A 17,129-nucleotide genomic window follows, 5' to 3' on the forward strand; every position below is an offset into this window, starting at 1 on the left:
GTCACAGGATCTCCTTTTGTGATTTTCTGACAAAGTCAATGGGGAATCCAGATTCACTTAATGACTATGTTAACAACTTAACACTAAGCAATCATGTTACTAATTTAACAAATGCAATGATTCACTTAACAACGGCGGCAAGAAAAGTCGTAAAATAGGGCAAACTCGCTTAACAAATGTTTCACTTAGCAACATAAATTTTGCCCTCAATTGTGGTTGTAACTCGAAGGCTACCTATAAAAATAATGGCAGAGTTCTTTGCTTTGGAATATACCTATTTCCTACTTCACTTTAAAAAAATTAAAATAATATTTTAATGTCAGATGGAATATGGAGTCTGACAAGCACCAAGAATAGTGCTTGTAGACACGGCCCTAGTCCATGACCTCCAGACTGCTTATCCCTGCTCTTTGCTTGATCAATCAGCTGCCATGAAACAGCAGGAGAAAATAGCTGGCAAAACACTAAGTGAATTCATCCTATATATTTAATGAAGCACTATTTCAAAAATAAAATTAGCCTTACATCAAAGTGTAGAACTTGAACATGAAATTAAAACAATTAACCTATTTGGAATGAGATGGATGACTCACCTTTCTTTGAATACACAAACAACTACTAAATTAAGTATTTAAATTTCTGTCACATCTATGTTTTCACTATTGACAAGAGATGATTTCTTTATGTCAAATGTAAACTTTCATTACAGGATTAAACTGCAATGTATAATCCTAGGTTCTTTAGGCCAAGTTTACTTAAAGAGAAACCTAGAGACTGAATTGTAGAATAGACAACAGGAGAAAAGGATTTTAAATTTGGTTGTCTATGACCTCTTGCCTATTCAGTACAATGTATTCAGACTTTTCTGGTGCTTAAAACTGTATGTAGATCATAAAATTGTTTATCTTAACTTCTTGATTGCATACTCTTATGCTTACACTCATGTAGATCATGGTGACCTCTGATGCTAGGCAAATTTGTTGCAGCTCATGTCTTAAGCTAATACATTGCATGTAGGGGCTCTAGCACACTCTCTTCCTATTATGTACCCCTAATGAGCAGAGAGAGATGTAATTGCCTCTTGGCAATTAATGGTGGTTGTGGCATAAAATGGTATTCAGACAGGTGTTCTACAGTGACTCAATGCAAATTCTTATTCAAAATAGAGAAGCTAATTGTGCAAGCACCAGGTCGCCTCAAAAGAAAATGTAATACTCTTGTAAGTGCATTATTCAAATGTAAATTTTAAAAGCATATTAATATGCTCCTTGAATGTATAATTACAATTTCAGTCGGCATCACAAACCATAATTGACATAATAATCAAACCCAACCAGAGAGTGATAAAAATCTTTGCAGGGACACATACAAGCAATATCATGAATATGAATATAATATGGAACACAACAAAATTATAGTGTATTTTTCTCTGAGTTAAACCTATGAAGATAAAGACTCCTTTGAATTGAACTTGACTTCTGATGATTAAAGAATCCTATAGTTTTCTTTGAAATAATAATGGAAGTTGTTTGGAAGTTACCTGTTGAGATATTTGTTTGATTTCCAAGTCTATATTATCTTATACCCTTGGGATTTACTTGGAATTTCCAATCCAAGCCTACCCAGGTCCCATCCAATTTATCTTCTTTAGTTCAGCCAAGAAGATTCTATGCACATTTCTCAAGAATGCCTGTCAAACTCATGTTGTCATGGCTGTGTCACATGATATATTGGGACTTTTCCCGCCTTCATTAAACCGGGTGTGGACATGGCCACCATGTGATATATTCGGCCCATGGGACAGGAGTTTGACAGCCCTGGCATATATTCTGAGAGGTTCATATATCACAAATATTATTCTTTGAGTCATATCAAGTTAAAATTAGAACCAATTGCTCAAGTGTTCTCTTCTTAAAATTGACTTGAGATAACTAAGTAGTTAATAGGTTCATCTGTACCATCAGGAAAAATGTAGAAATTGTTTCACGTAACAGATTGGAACAGGCAGTGAATTTTGGCCAAGTCTCATCCATAGTCTTCTGCAGAGCCACTTAGATCATGTTTCTATACCATCCAGGTAATCTGACTTGAGCTAATACCACAGTTTGATCATAGGCCATTCATTCTTCCATTGTCAATAAGCTGATTTGTTTGTGCATGCATGCAACATGCCAATTATGTTAGATGGACAGAATCCCCACAAATTCAGGTTAACAGAAAATTAGCAGATTTAATAGCTATTTCAATAATAATGAATTGAAATATTGCCCCCCTCCCATTTTCTATATTAAGAATAATATTCTTTATATATTAAAATAATATTCCAAAACATTAATATTAAACTTCTCCTTGCCCAGCATTTGGCTGTTCTTTGCTCATTTCAGGTGGCTAAAGATAGTGAGATTTAGCTAGTATTGAGAGTGGAGATTAGTATCAGAGTATCCTAAGGCTGAAGGCAGGTTGAGAAGTTTAAAAATCTTCTCAAAAAGTGGAAATAGCAAAGAACCTCCACATTGATGCAGAGAAAACTAATAGGCATATCCATCAAGTTATCAAGTCAAGACTGCCTAGTGGGAGAATTGACTTTAATCACATAATTAGAGAAAGTAGGGTTGATAGTTTCATGAATAACATGCATTAAAATAGAAAATAAGCAATGTCTTACTCGGAAATAAGAAGCAACTGTCTGTGTTTTTGTATTGGTTGTTTCTCTTGGATGCATGGAATGTTCCTGCTGATTCTGTATGAACAAGAAAGAAAAATGACACTGCTTATCAGTACAACAGTCAAAAGTGATTGAACCTGCCCAACAAAATGATCTTTTAAAAAACTCAGTTAAAAATGGTACATACCCATTTTAAGTTGTAGGTGCTGTTATTTCAGAAACATAGAATAATTTATCATACTGTGTATCTGGGAAAGCGAACACTTTGATACAAGTGTTTGTCACAAATATGAAAAAAAAATAAATAGCATGCCTATTGTTATCTTATTTATCAAAACCTCAGACAGCTAATGATCATATTAATTACAATAGTGTACAATACAATAAAGTTGGGTGCAATTCTATAATTAAAATCCTTGTATTTTCTCTTTTTCAATACATTTGCTAGCAAGTTAGATTCTGTGAATTTAGTGGCACACGCTCACCAGTAAAGATACCTATGGATGAGCATTAAAGAAAATAACAATTGAGAATTAATTTAGTTTTCCCTCAACTCAGTATAAAATCATAGCAGAAAGAAGATGTTCAATACAGAAGGAAAATGAATTGTACATTTCGAAGATACTCTGCTAAACAAAAAAAGAAATTACCTGAGTTGAGGAAGAAGACAGCCCCCCCATTAAAGATTAACAATTCATCTACTCTAAATCTGATTTAGATAGCTATCCAGGGACTCCTTTACTTTTATTTGGATGACTTGATTCTGCGGTCTCCACTTCTGATAATTTATTGCATGCTTCCTCAGTGCCAAATTACCTGAGAGAGAGAGAGAAGATATCAGAAATTGGTAAAAAGGGTCACTTCCTGGATTAGGCAGGGAACAAACATAATTGGCCATTGCATTTATAAAAAAAAGTTCTTCATGAAAATACCTTTTTATTATTTCAGTATTTGCCTCCTTCACAATTTTTTTAGGTTCATGGAATAGCCCCCTACCTAAAAGATGGTATCAATGACCTGTTATCTTTCAAAAGATCTTTTAGAAAATAAGCATATCAGTAAGAATGATTTCCAGACCCTTATTGTTCATACTTTTGGGATCCTTTTTAGATGACAAAAAGAAAACCGTGATGTATTTTTGTTGTTTTCTAGTTCATCTTTTGTCATTCTGATGCTTGTTTGAATTTTATTATAGGCTTTACATTACTTGGCTTTCAGGGTGCTGACTTCCAAAAATACTGCAGCTGGAAAGGTAACTAAACATTTCTCACAAATAAAAATAACATCTTGTGAACAATGGAAGATATAAGCTGGCCTTCAAAAGTACATAAGTTATCCAGAAATTCCTTATTTTCCTTTTACTTAAGGGAAAAAACCAGATTCTCTGAAGATTATGAGAAGATGGAACATTTAGTTTGAATTTGTTCTTTTAATATTATTGTATAAATCAAATTTTTGAAGATCCTCCCCAATTTGTTTTCTGTGGAACTTCCAAAGCCTTACATACATGGCTAAGATGGCTTACCCTGATTAAAAAGTACTGTACAATTTTCAAATGGCTTAGTGTGACATACAATAAATGATGAACCAGTCTTAGACTTCATGAATGGTTCAGGAAACAGTGTATGGAAGCAAGCCATGGGGAAAATGAGAAAAGTATTTTATAGAGCTGGTGTCACCTTTCTGAGCTGTGAGACAGAAGAAGCTCATTCTCTTAAGAACTAAGGACACATTCCATTGGGCAAGAAATGTGTACAACTGCAACCCTTAAAAAAGACACACAAAAGACAGTGTTCAGAACTGTTTCTAACATCTGTGCTTGGCCCTCAAGGATCAACTCAATTTCTCTCTCTTCTTCCAGTTTCTCAGAGAACAAGATCTCTAAGATTACAGTTGGATAATGAGGGAAAACTGCTCTTTCCCCAAATGCGCGTTTTCTGATTACCAAAAGTTGTATTGCCAAATATGCCATTAATATACACTGCTCAAAAAAATAAAGGGAACACAAAAATAAGACATCCTAGACAACAAAATCACACAAAAATTATCAATGGAAATCAAATTTAGCAACCCATGGAGGTCTGGATTTGGAGTTACACTCAAAATTCAAGTGGAAAAAAACACTACAGGCTGATCCAACTTTGATGTAATATCCTTAAAACAAGTGAAAATGAGGCTCAGTAGTGTGTGTGGCCTTCATGTGCCTATATGACCTCCCTACAATGCCTGGGCATGCTCCTGATGAGGTGGCGGATGGTCTCCTGAGGGATCTCCTCCCACAGCTGGACTAAAGCATCCTCCAACTCCTGGACAGTCTGTGGTGCAACGTGGCTTGGTGGATGGAGCAAGACATGATGTCCCAGATGTGCTCAATTGGATTCAGGTCTGGGGAATGGGCGGGCCAATCCATAGCATCAATGCCTTCATCTTGCAGGAACTGCTGACACACTCCAGCCACATGAGGTCTAGCATTGTCTTGCATTAGGAGGAACCCAGGGCCAACCACACCAGCATATGGTCTCACAAGGGGTCTGAGGATCTCATCTCGGTACTTAATGGCAGTCAGGCTACCTCTGGCGAGCACATGGAGGGCTGTGTGGACCCCTAAAGAAATGCCACCGCACACCATTACTGACCCACTGCCAAACCGGTCATGCTGGAGGATGTTGCAGGCAGCAGAACGTTCTCCACGGCATCTCCAGACCCTGTCACATCTGTCACATGTGCTCAGTGTGAACCTGCTTTCATCTGTGAAGAGCATAGGGTGCCAGTGGCGAATTTGCCAATCTTGGTGTTCTCTGGCAAATGCCAAACGTCCTGCAAGGTGTTGGGCTGTAAGCACAACCCCCACCTGTGGATATCAGGCCCTCATACCACCCTCATGGAGTCTGTTTCTGACCGTTTGAGCAGCCACATGCACATTTGTGGCTCACTGGAGGTCATTTTGCAGGGCTCTGGCAGTGCTCCTCCTGTCTCTCCTTGCACAAAGGTGGAGGTAGCGGTCCTGATGCTGGGTTGTTGCCCTCCTACGGCCTCCTCCACGTCTCCTGATGTACTGGCCTGTCTCCTGATAGCACCTCCATGCTCTGGACACTACGCTGACAGACACAGCAAACCTTCTTGCCACAGCTTGCATTGACATGCCATCCTGGATGAGCTGCACTACCTGAGCCACTTGTGTGGGTTGTAGACTCCATCTCATGCTACCACTAGAGTGAAAGTACTGCCAGCATTCAAAAGTGACCAAACCATCAACCAGAAAGCATAGGAACTGAGAAGTGGTCTGTGGTCACCACCTGCAGAACCACTCCTTTATTGGGGATGTCTTGCTAACTGCCTATGCTGACCACCTGTTGTCTATTCCATTTGCACAACAGCATGTGAAATTGATTGTCAATCAGTGTTGCTACCTAAATGGACAGTTTGATTTCACAGAAGTGTGATTGACTTGGAGTTACATTGTGTTGTTTAAGTGTTCCCTTTATTTTTTTGAGCAGTGCATATCATTTGGGATAAGAAACTGAAGAAGCAAATGAAAAGCATATTGGTTTTCTTTTAAAAATACTAAAAAGTAAAAAGCAAATAAAGCAACCATGCCCATTTAAATATCCTTATTTGAAAATGCTAGTTCTGCTGCTGAAAGTGATGATGGTACTTGCACAACCTCATCTAGTACACCAATTGTTCTCTTTTCTTAGGTTGGTGGGCCCTTCAGATACTCATTCATGCCTGGACATCTCACAACTGCCCTTGAAGATAATCTGAAAACTTTAAATATAATAGAATGTAGTGGCATGGCCAGTGATTGACATATCTTGGTGTGCTTTGTGAGTTGCACTGGTTGCATTTTGCTTCGAGGAGTGACTTGATGTGCTGGTACTACCAATAAAACCCTACATGGCATAGGGCCTGTTATGTTTGGAGGCGTGGGCGCAAGAACGGAGACGAGGCATCAGTAGTGACTCAACTCTTTATTAAGTGACTTCAGAACAGAGTGAACAGAGCGAAACCCTTGGACAGCAGCAGCCCTTTTATAGGGCTGGTTGCTGTCCCATTAACCAATGAACTACGTTTAATACCTTTGGTTTCTGTCCAATGGGAACGGCCCGTTCTAAGCCAATCAGGATGCCCGGAATAGACCAATCCTGACTTGCTCTGATGGGCCAATCAGGAGAGCAGGATTTCGAGCCTGCTTTCCTAGCTAGTTTTGTTAACTTTTAATACAGCGTATTTTATTAGTTCATAACACCCCTTCCCCCCAGGTTCCGTTTACACGGAGTGGTGATGTATTCTCGAAAGTATGCAGGTTTTTTAACCTGCCTGGTCGACTTTCGTTGCTCCATCAGTTTCTGCTCGCGGTTTGGCTCCGGTTGAGCACTTCCCGCAATGTCCGGTAGCAACGCTTCCGTTTCTCCTGGAGACGATTCGGCGGTGTTATTTTCGCTCTCCTCATTGTAGTCAGCCAGGTTCCTGGGGTTAGTTCCGGGGTCTCGTGGGCCTGCTTCCATCATGGATTCGAGCCGCGGTGAGGCAAGTCCCCTCCTTGATTCTTCTTCCAATGGCGCGTTTCTTGGCTGTTGTGTTTCTATAATGGCGTTGTCGTCCATTTCGTCCTTGGACCCATCTGTATCGGTATTTCCTCCCCCCCTAGTCAGAGTTCCCGGGGAGTTAAGTAAGCCGGGTTGCAATCTGGAACGCAACTGATCTATATGCCGTTTCCAGGATTTGCCATCTGTAGTTTGCAAACGGTAAGATCTGGGTCCGGTGAGGTAGGTTATGGTTGCTGGGACCCACAATGGGTCGCCGGAAAAGTTTTTGGCATAGACCAAATCGCCTACCTGGAATTCGCGGCATTTTCCGCTGGAGCCGAAAGGTGTCTCCGGCGTGTAGGCAGGGTGCAATCGGTCGAGGTGGGAGTGAAGTTTCCGCCCCATTAATAGTTCAGCTGGGGTTTTGTTGGTAACACTGTGTGGGGTTATATGTTGAAGCAAGAGGATTCTGTTTAGTTTTTCATCGATGTCCCCTGGATCCATTTTGTGCAGCGTTTTTTTAACAAATTGAACCATTCGCTCGGCTCTTCCGTTGGCGGCAGGATGAGCCGGCGAGGTTAGCGCATGGCGGATGCCCCGGTCCGCAAGATATTGTTCGAATGGTAAGGCGGTGAATTGGGGCCGGTTATCCGAAACTAGAACGTCCGGTAAGCCATGTGTTGCGAATAGTTTATTGAGTTTTTTTGTAACTGCTTCTGTGGTGGTGCTCTTCATTCTGGTGACTTCGAGCCAGTTGGAATAAGCATCGACTGTTAGCAGAAAGGTGTGTCCCTTGGTGGGTCCCGCGAAATCGATGTGTATACGGGACCACGGACCTCGAGGTTTCTCCCACTCGGTTGGAGTTGCCTTCGGTGGGGCAGTGCTGACTTCTTGGCATTTGGGGCAAGATTTAACCCAGGCTTCGATCTGTTTATCAATGCCCGGCCACCACGCGTAACTTCGCTTAGCGCCTTCATACGCACGATGCCAGGGTGTCCGTCGTGCAATAACTCCAATATGGTTCGTTGTAGCCTCTCTGGGATGACGACTCTGTCTCCCCATAGAATACAACCCTGTTGAGAGAACAATTCAGTCTGACGGCTTTTGAACGGTGCGAAATTGTTGTGGGTTTCGTCGACCGGCCATCCTCGTTCGACCCAGCTGAGGACACATGCGAGGATAGGATCTCGTTTGGTTTCGGCGGCGATGTCTCTCGCGGTTAATGGTGGTGAGTGCAGTGCTTCTATCTGGAGCATTGTGAGGGACGGAGCTGGGTCGACGACGGTTTCCGGAAGTGGGGAACGACTCAAGGCGTCAGCGTGGGGAATGGCTTTCCCCGGGCGGTGTTGTAATTGATAATTGTATGCCGCTAGAAATTCTGACCAGTGTGTCATTCTTGGCGACAGTATATAGGGCGGTGGCTTGTCCCCCGCTATAATGCCGAGCAATGGCTTGTGGTCCGTAATTATGGTAAATGATCGTCCATAAACATATTCATGAAAACGTTTAATAGTGGCGACAATAGCAAGAGCCTCCTTATCGAGTTGGCTATAGTTCCTTTCGGTTTTAGATAATGTGCAGGGAAAAAAGGCAACAGGTGCTTCTTTGCCATTAGGTAGAACATGGCTTAAGATGGCTCCCACCCCGAATGGCGAGGCGTCACACGTGACGGTTAACGGCAAAGTCTCGTTAAACTGCATTAAGACAGCGTCGGAGGTCAAGAGATCTTTCACCTGCTGGAACGCTTTCTCTTCCCGTTGTCCCCAGACCCAGGAAGCCTTCTTGTCTAACAAACGATGTAATGGTTCAGCTACCGTCACCTTCTGAGGCAAGAAGATATTATAAAAATTAATGAGTCCTAGGAAGGCTTGTAGGTCCGTTTTATTCCTAGGTCTGGGGGCGTTTTTGATGGCCGTTATTTTTTTTTCGGGTTGGGTGGATCCCCTTTTTATCGAGGAGGTACCCTAGAAACTCAACCCTCTCAGTACAGAGTTGACATTTGTCTTGTTTTACTTTAAGCCCTGCGTCTTTAAATTTTTGGAGGACCGCTCTGAGTCGGTGTTCCAACACTTCTCTATTTGGAGCAGCTATTAAAACATCATCGAAATAAGGCACGACCCCTTTTATGCCTTGTAGTAAACGCTCCATTAGGCTTTGGAAAATGCCTGGGCTACACTCACTCCGAACTGGAGCCGATTGCATTTAAACGCACCACGGTGTGTAATGATAGTTGGGCCTCAGCAGTCTCTGCGTCTACGGGTAGCTGTTTGTGCTTGTGCTAAGTCCAATTTTGCAAAGATTTTTCCGCCACCCAGAGAATGTAGAAGGTGTTGAACTACCGGTACGGGATAAGCGCTTTGTTGGAGCACGTGGTTTAGAGTGGCTCAGTAATCCCCACAAATTCTTATTGATCCATCTGGCTTAATGGGTGTTACTATCGGGGTTTCCCAACGGGCGTGATCGATTGGTTCTAAAACCCCTTGGGCTATCAATTTGTCCAATTGTTCATCGATTTTAGGTTTAAGGGCAAAAGGCACTCGACGGGGTTTAAGGCGTATGGGCACAACCTTGGGGCTGAGATTAAACGATATGGGGGCCCCCTTGTACTTGCCTAGTTGCGCCGTGAATACGTCCTGGAACTCCTGGACAAGGGCTGTTTCCCAGTCACCGCTCCCGGTCTGGTGTATGCTGGCTAGTTCAATCCCCAATGGAGCAAACTACTGTAGACCCAGCAAACTGGGTCGGTCCCGATCGACAATGGTAAGAGGCAGTGTAGCGGTGCGGTCTTTAAATGAGACTTGGACGTTACGGGACCCGGCAATGGGAATTCGGTTTCCCTGATAGTCTCTTAATATGATTCTCTGGGTGCTGAGGTCTTGACGACGGATGTCGGGGATCAGTTGTTTGCAAGTCTTCCATGAGACCATGGATAAGGACGACCCAGAGTCTACTTCCATGATGCAAGGGTGATTTTCGATGGCGACCTTCACTTGGATCTTCTTTGCATCCAAAGATGAAGTGTGGCCGATGGTTATGGTTTGGTGCGTCTCCTCTCATCTAGTCGACGCCGGAGGTGCTCGGTTTCTGTAGTGATAGTGGTTCCATTGGTGGTTCGGGCGATCCCGGCTCACGGGCGGGCTGCCCGTGGCTTGGTGGCCGTTGTTTTCTCTACGGATTGGACTTGACCCCCGCTTGCTCCTGCATACTTTAGCAATATGGCCCCTCTTCCCACAGGAGCGGCAGAGTGCATTGAGGAATTTGCATTCTGCTCGTGGGTGATTTGCCCCACAACCAGCGCATTGACGTGAAGGCTTTCGGCTTCGCTGATCTCGCTGGTCGCGTTCAGAACGGAGTCGGTTGAGCTCTTCTTCATCACTGTCTGATGGAGACTCGAGGTCTTCATGGTGCGCCATTGTAGCATGCCTCTCTGAAAGAGGTGAGGCATCCTGGGCGAGTTGGTGGAGCGGTGCGTTGGTGCGGCGCATTCGAGCGGCCGACTTCCTGGTTGCCTCTGCTGCAGTAGCATCAGCGATGGCATCTGCAAGATCAATGTCCCCTTTGGCTATGATCTTGCTTTGAGCACCATGGTCATCTAATCCCAGAACTATTTGGTCTCTCATGGCTTCCTTGAGGTTTGAAAAACCACAGAGACCCCCCAGGTTCCGGAGATCGGCGATGAAGTCTCCAACACTCTCGCCCTTCTATTGGTTTCTTTGGTAAAATTCGTGCCTCCGGATGAGAGTAGGCACGCGGGTGTGTAGTGGGCCCGCAGTATCGGAGCGAGGTTATCCCAATCCATCGTCTTCACCTCTGCAGGTTTTGCAAGTGCCTTTGCCATTTTAAAAACGGCAGGCCCGCAATGGATCAGGAAGACCGCTCGTTTCTTGCCAGGCGAAGCGTCCTTCAGGTTATTGGTCTCCAGAAACATCTGGAACCGATCTATGTACTGAGTCCCAGTCTTTGTTAGCCGGGTCAAATGGGCGGGTGGTATAGCGCCACTGGCCATCTTGCCTTTGTTGACGCTCTTTAAGCCACGTGCTCTGTTCGGTGCACAGCGAGTGCTTAGTCGGCTCTATTGTCTCCGTATCCCATCCTCGTCGCCAGTGTTATGTTTGGGCGTGGGGCGCAAGAACGGAGACGAGGCATCAGTAGTGACTCAACTCTTTATTAAGTGACTTCAGAACAGAGTGAACAGAGCGAAACCCTTGGACAGCAGCAGCCCTTTTATAGGGCTGGTTGCTGTCCCATTAACCAATGAACTACGTTTAATATCTTTGGTTTCTGTCCAATGGGAACAGCCCGTTCTAAGCCAATCAGGATGCCCGGAATGGACCAATCCCGACTTGCTCTGATGGGCCAATCAGGAGAGCAGGATTTCGAGCCTGCTTTCCTAGCTAGCTTTTGTTAACTTTTAATACGGCGTATTTTATTAGTTCATAACAGGGCCCTAATACTTTGATTACATAAGAGACTTTCTATCTCACATAACATCTGCCCAACTGATTAGATGACCATCCACATCACAAAAAATTGGGCCGCCCCAGATGCATCTAAGAAACATCCAGGAGAGGAGGTTGACAGGAATTTTTCTCTATTTCAATCTAGCTGCTTTACATTTCAAGCCCATTTCTCAGCATTACAGCCAATTTCTGTCACAATACATGGCTACATAAGAACCTGGACAATGACCTGTCACCTTATTTTCTGTATATTATGCAGAAATAAATCTTTTGACTTCATTTAATCCCTATCATGGAAAATAATTCATCTGCTTAGAGCAGCATAGCGAGATTGCAATTAAAATCAGAGGAGAAGGACCAGTCAAAGAAATGGCAATCTTGATTGGTTATGTTCAGGGAAGCATGCTTAGTGCCTGCAGATTAATGGCAAAATATTTGATTTATTTCCCTTGGGTAATTTTATTCATCAGATTTGTATCCCACCTTTTCTGCAAGAGTTCAAAGTGGAGTATATTGTAAAGTCATACAGCCTTCAAATTTATCCCATAACAGTATCATATGCAGTAGGCGGGACTGACAGATAATTACTATGCTATATTCACCCAATCCTCATCCTTTAACAAAGGTGCTTTTTCAAGAGGCAACTGGACATCCTTGTTTTTATTTGAAAATGTTTCACTTCTCATTCAAAAGCTGAAGAAGTTTCTTGGATGAGAAACAAAACATCTTCAAAGAAAAATCAGAAAGTCCAGTTGCCACTTGAAAAAGCACCTTTGGAACAGCCATGACCTGGATGACTTAGAATCTCCACAGATCTCATTCAACAACTTCAATTGGGACTGGAATTCTCATCATTAAGCAAAAAGTTTGTTACCTGAATTATGTATCATTAATTATTGGAATTCTGGTAACCTTGAATGAATAATTAGTCCAGGACTGTACTGTTGTTTCATCACAATTTCATGCTTCTCTTACTCTGCCATGCTCATCTCTGCTTCAAGTTCCCCCTTGCCTACCTACCCCCCTCCCGATCTCTGTCATTTGGTCCCCTTGCATTCCACTGTCTACCACTGTGTCTTCCTCCTGCTGCTACTGAAGTTTGCCAAGGGAGTTGCTGGTCCTTTGTGAGACCTCCAGGTGGCCTCCCTGAAGCTTCCATGCAGAGGAGAGGAGGATATAGATGGGTGGGAGTCAGAGGTGGTATTCAACAGGTTCTGACCAGTTCTGAAGAGCTGATAGTGGAAATTTTGACTACTGTAGTTCGGAAAACCGGCAAATACTACCTCTGACTGGAGAATTTACAGTATCCTTCCCCTGCCATGCCCACCAAGCCACATCCACAGAACCGGTAGTAAAAAAGTTTGAATCACACCACTAGTGGGAGTTACTTGAAGTGGTAACCCACCATCTTACAAACACACTATGTTTGTAAATGTGGACAAACTGCCCAACACCTGAATTTTGATTACAAGTTACCTTGGGGCCACTGCAACATCTATTAACTTTGAGAACTGGTTGTAGCTATCATTCATTCAGTGCTTTCGTAACTTGAAACAGTTGCTGAACAAATGGTTGTTAACTGAGGACTACCTATTCATTTTTGCTTGCATTCATTGATGGTGCACTAGCAGAATGTCCTTCAGAGAAGAATCTGGTCTGTGAATAAATGGCCTTAGGTTCAATCCTATCAATTCTAAATAGGACTTTTTTTTAATGAGGCACCTCCCACCCAATCCTGAAACATAGGCCTGAAATACTGGAAAATTAGAAACAGTGTGAACTACCCTTTCTCAATCTGATGCCTTTCAATTATGTCAAATAATGATGAAGTACTGGTCTAATACATCTGTAGGACATTGGATCAGGATAGGATGCTGTAGACAATACTGAATCAAACACAACCATGGCCAATTCAGCCTCTTCTGAATTTTTTTAAATCCTTTGAAAGTTGCAAGGATGTAATGACAGCTATAAAAGGGTAATGCATCAGTTTGATTCATATAGAAAGTGTTCCTAAGGGCAGGACATTGGAAAATCATAGCTAGGGAACAAGATCCTGGATAAAGTACCAATTACATGGCCTTCACTGGTATTCCTGTATGGTGGTTATCATGGTTGATAGCTCCTTTTATGTAATCCCATGAAGAAGCCACAAAATGGACAGATAGCAAAGAATACTGGGCCTGGCAAATGCAAGGTATGATTTATTACCTGTTTTGGATTGGGTTGCTAGAAGCCGAATCAAGTGATTCTGAGAGGATCGCAGGAGTAGTACAATATCAGCTGGCAACGTATCTCTGTTTTTGGCTAAGAACCCATTTACATTATAAAGAACCTGAATGAAAATACAAAAAGTCACGAACAGTTAGTTATTCAATGCTATTTTTTCTTCTTCTTCAACTGCTTCTTCTGTTCTTGAATTAGAAAAAAAAAGAAAGTTCTTAGGAGATAAAGTAGACTGAATCTGCCAAAAATCAATAAATCATAAAAAAATCATAAAAAATAAAGGTGATATTCAGCTAGCATATGAATAGACTGATTCACTTTGGAAGGCCATGGAGGAAATGTGTGATTACTGTACATGTCTGCCATTCATCTGAGTAGGCCATTACAGGCGTGCTAGTCAAAAACACTAGTACATACAGTATATAAAGATACTGTAAATGTGTAAGGATAGTAGGCCAGCAGAAGAGCATGTGTATATGGCAAAAGGCCCTCTATACAGTACCCATGGCAACAAGTATGTCTTAAGGCTCTTCCTCAAGACTTAGAGATAGTTGTGCTTTGAGAGTGTGCCTATTCACAGGGAAGATTTACAATTTGGTTCTTCCTCATGGACAGTGAACTGAGGCTACTGGAAGGTGAAAAGTAACCAGTATTAATAGTGGTCTTTGTTTGAAGAAGATGTACAAAAAGACATCCATTCTAATGAAATTACAAGCACACAGGTCAGTATTGTTGATCTACACATTCCAGTGCCACTTTCCCCAAACAGTTCTCAAATTATACCGAATTTCAATTGAAACGCAAATCCAAATCATCTAGAGCAGGGGTGGGCAAACTACGGCCCGCGGGCCACATCCAGCCCGTTGGTCTGTCCAATCCGGCCCGCCCCTGAAAAAAAATTGCTGGGCGTATTGCCCTGTGCCGCGTGGCCCCCAAAGCTGCAAAACAGTGCGGAGCGCTCTCGGGTAGGAAAGAACAGAACTTTGCAAAGGCCTTGGCTGGGAGTTCGAAATCACCTTCGAGTGCGACCTCTCCGAAGGTGAGTCCCTGCCGATCCTCCTTTTTTTCCCGGGGCTTCCAGGCTTAAACTTTGCAAAGGCAAAGTTTGCAGGCTGGAGCGTCTTCCCGCCAAGGAGTGGGAAGGGTTCCGCCCGGCGGGTGGGCGGGCTGCTTAAACTTTGCTCAGGCGGCACTTTAAAAGCCTGCTCCCAGCACTCGAGCAACTTCCCAGCAACTTTCGGCTTCCTTTTTCTCGCGGGCGCTCGTGCCTGGCCCCGAGCCGTGCGGCGGAGGGGAAACCCAGAGCGCCGCCGGGTCGCTCCTCCAAACAGCCCGCCCGCCCGCTGGGGAACCCTTCCCGCTCCTCGGCGGGAAGACGCTCCCGCCTGCAAACTTTGCCTGTGCAAAGTTTAAGCCTCAAGCCCCGGAAACCCGAGCAACTTCACAGCAACTTGCGGCTTCCTTTTTCCTCGCGGGTGCTCGCGCCTGGCCCCAAGCCGCGCGGGCGGAGGGGAAGCCCAGCGGGCGGGCGGGCTGCTTGGAGGAGGCTCGGGCTTCCTCCGCCAGGCGCGAGCGCCTGCGAGTTAAAAGGAAGCCGAAAGTTGCTGGGAAGTTGCTCGGGTTTCCGGGCTTCCAGGCTTAAACTTTGCAAAGGCAACGTTTGCAGGCTGGAGCGTGTTCCCGCCGAGGAGCAGGAAGGGTTCCGCTCGGTGGGCGGGCGGGCTGCTTAAACTTTGCTCGGGCGGCACTTTAATAGCCTGCTCCCAGCACCCGAGCAACTTCCCAGCAACTTTCGGCTTCCTTTTAACACGTGGGCGCAGCAGAGGGGAAGCCCGGCGGGCGGGCGGGCTGCTTGGAGTAGGCGACCCGGCGGTGCTCCGGCAGCAGCAACAGGCAGTTCCACCCGGCTCCGCTCAGGTGTCGGCTGGGGCTGTCAGGAGTTGCTACGCCGGTGCAGCTCGCGGCTCCAGTCCCGCGTTGCCTTGGGAAGGAAAAGGCAAAACCAGGAGCCCGCTGCTCCGTTGCAAAGCACTCTTCCTTTTTGCCTTTCCCTTCCCGAGGCAACGGGACTGGAGCCGCCGAAGAGCGCGCGCCGGCGGTAGCAACTCCTGACTCAGGGGCCTCCGAGGGGAGGAAGGAGGAGAAGAGGGGGGAAGGGGGCGATTCCCAAAATCTTGTGCTGACCCGGCCCGTCTGTCAAATTTTAAAAGTCAATGCGCCCCCAGCCAAAAAGTTTGCCCACCCCTGATCTAGAGAATACTAGATCAAACAGACTGTTTAGCTTTAACATGGGCTGTTCAGATTGGCAAGTGTCCCTTATGCCAATACAGCAAGAGCAGGATCACTATTCATACAAGAAGTAGCTTTAAGGCCTACGTGACCCATGAAGTTGAATATATCATGAAGTCTTGAGCACATAAAGGCAGCCACAGTTTTGTATGAAATGGACCTCAGGCTCCAGGCATATGTGGCAATGCTGTTAAAAGAGCTGGTTTTTTAAAACTTTATAATCTATAATTTCTTTTTAGTGACTGCACTACTTATAAATGCTCTAGAGAAGAAAGAGTGTTTCATGTGTGTTCTATGATCCTGGAGGAAGATTTTCTTTCTTTCTTTCTTTCTTTCTTTCTTTCTTTCTTTCTTTCTTTCTTTCTTTCTTTCTTTCTTTCTTTCTTTCTTTCTTTCTTTCTTTCTTTCTTTCTTTCCTTCCTTCCTTCCTTCCTTCCTTCCTTCCTTCCTTTCTTTCTTCTTTCTTTTCTTCCTTCCTTCCTCCTTCCTTCTTTTTTCCTCTTCTCTCTCTCTTACATATACACAGAGAGAGAGGTGGGGGGAGGGAGGGAGAAAGAGAGAGAGATAAGATATAAATGTGTGCATGGAGTAAATATTTGTAATCGTTCAAGGTGTAACATGCTGCTTAGAGTTTTGTAATATATTGAGACAAATTAGCCATTCCTGTTATAAAATAATTGTATTAATAGAGAAGAATTATTCAGTCTTTTTACCTGCCCTGCATAATGATTAATGCCAAATGTCAAATCAAATCTCTTTGGTCTCCAGAAATATTTGGATTTCAAATTGTCTTCAAACTTTTCTGTAAAGATAAACACTGCTCTTATAACATCACCAATATTACCTTAGCATTTGTATCACTCATGTAAATATGCATTTAGAAATTTTAAAAATATTTTGGTGATATGAAGGAAAATTACTCTGGAAAGGATGCTCTGAACTTCCTTCTGCTCTGGGTTA

At 43.8% G+C, this 17,129-nt stretch overlaps 1 protein-coding gene across 2 annotated transcripts in view; it reads right to left on the reverse strand.

Annotated features, from left to right (window-relative positions):
- Positions 1–17,129, reverse strand: part of MYO3A (myosin IIIA) — a 97,240-nt gene that overhangs the window by 47,119 nt on the left and 32,992 nt on the right. For both annotated transcript variants that reach the window (XM_087948379.1, XM_087948380.1), the window contains 4 exons: positions 16,883–16,971; positions 13,866–13,989; positions 3,408–3,481; positions 2,666–2,740 (listed from right to left, as the gene is read on the reverse strand). In XM_087948379.1, coding sequence (XP_087804505.1) covers positions 2,666–2,740; positions 3,408–3,481; positions 13,866–13,989; positions 16,883–16,971 — 362 coding nt within the window. The remainder of the gene's footprint in view (positions 1–2,665; positions 2,741–3,407; positions 3,482–13,865; positions 13,990–16,882; positions 16,972–17,129) is intronic.

Source organism: Notechis scutatus, chromosome Z (assembly GCF_049901735.1).
Source record: "Notechis scutatus isolate UNSWTSFEM ecotype Mainland chromosome Z, rNotScu1.2, whole genome shotgun sequence".
Taxonomy (NCBI): domain Eukaryota; kingdom Metazoa; phylum Chordata; class Lepidosauria; order Squamata; family Elapidae; genus Notechis; species Notechis scutatus.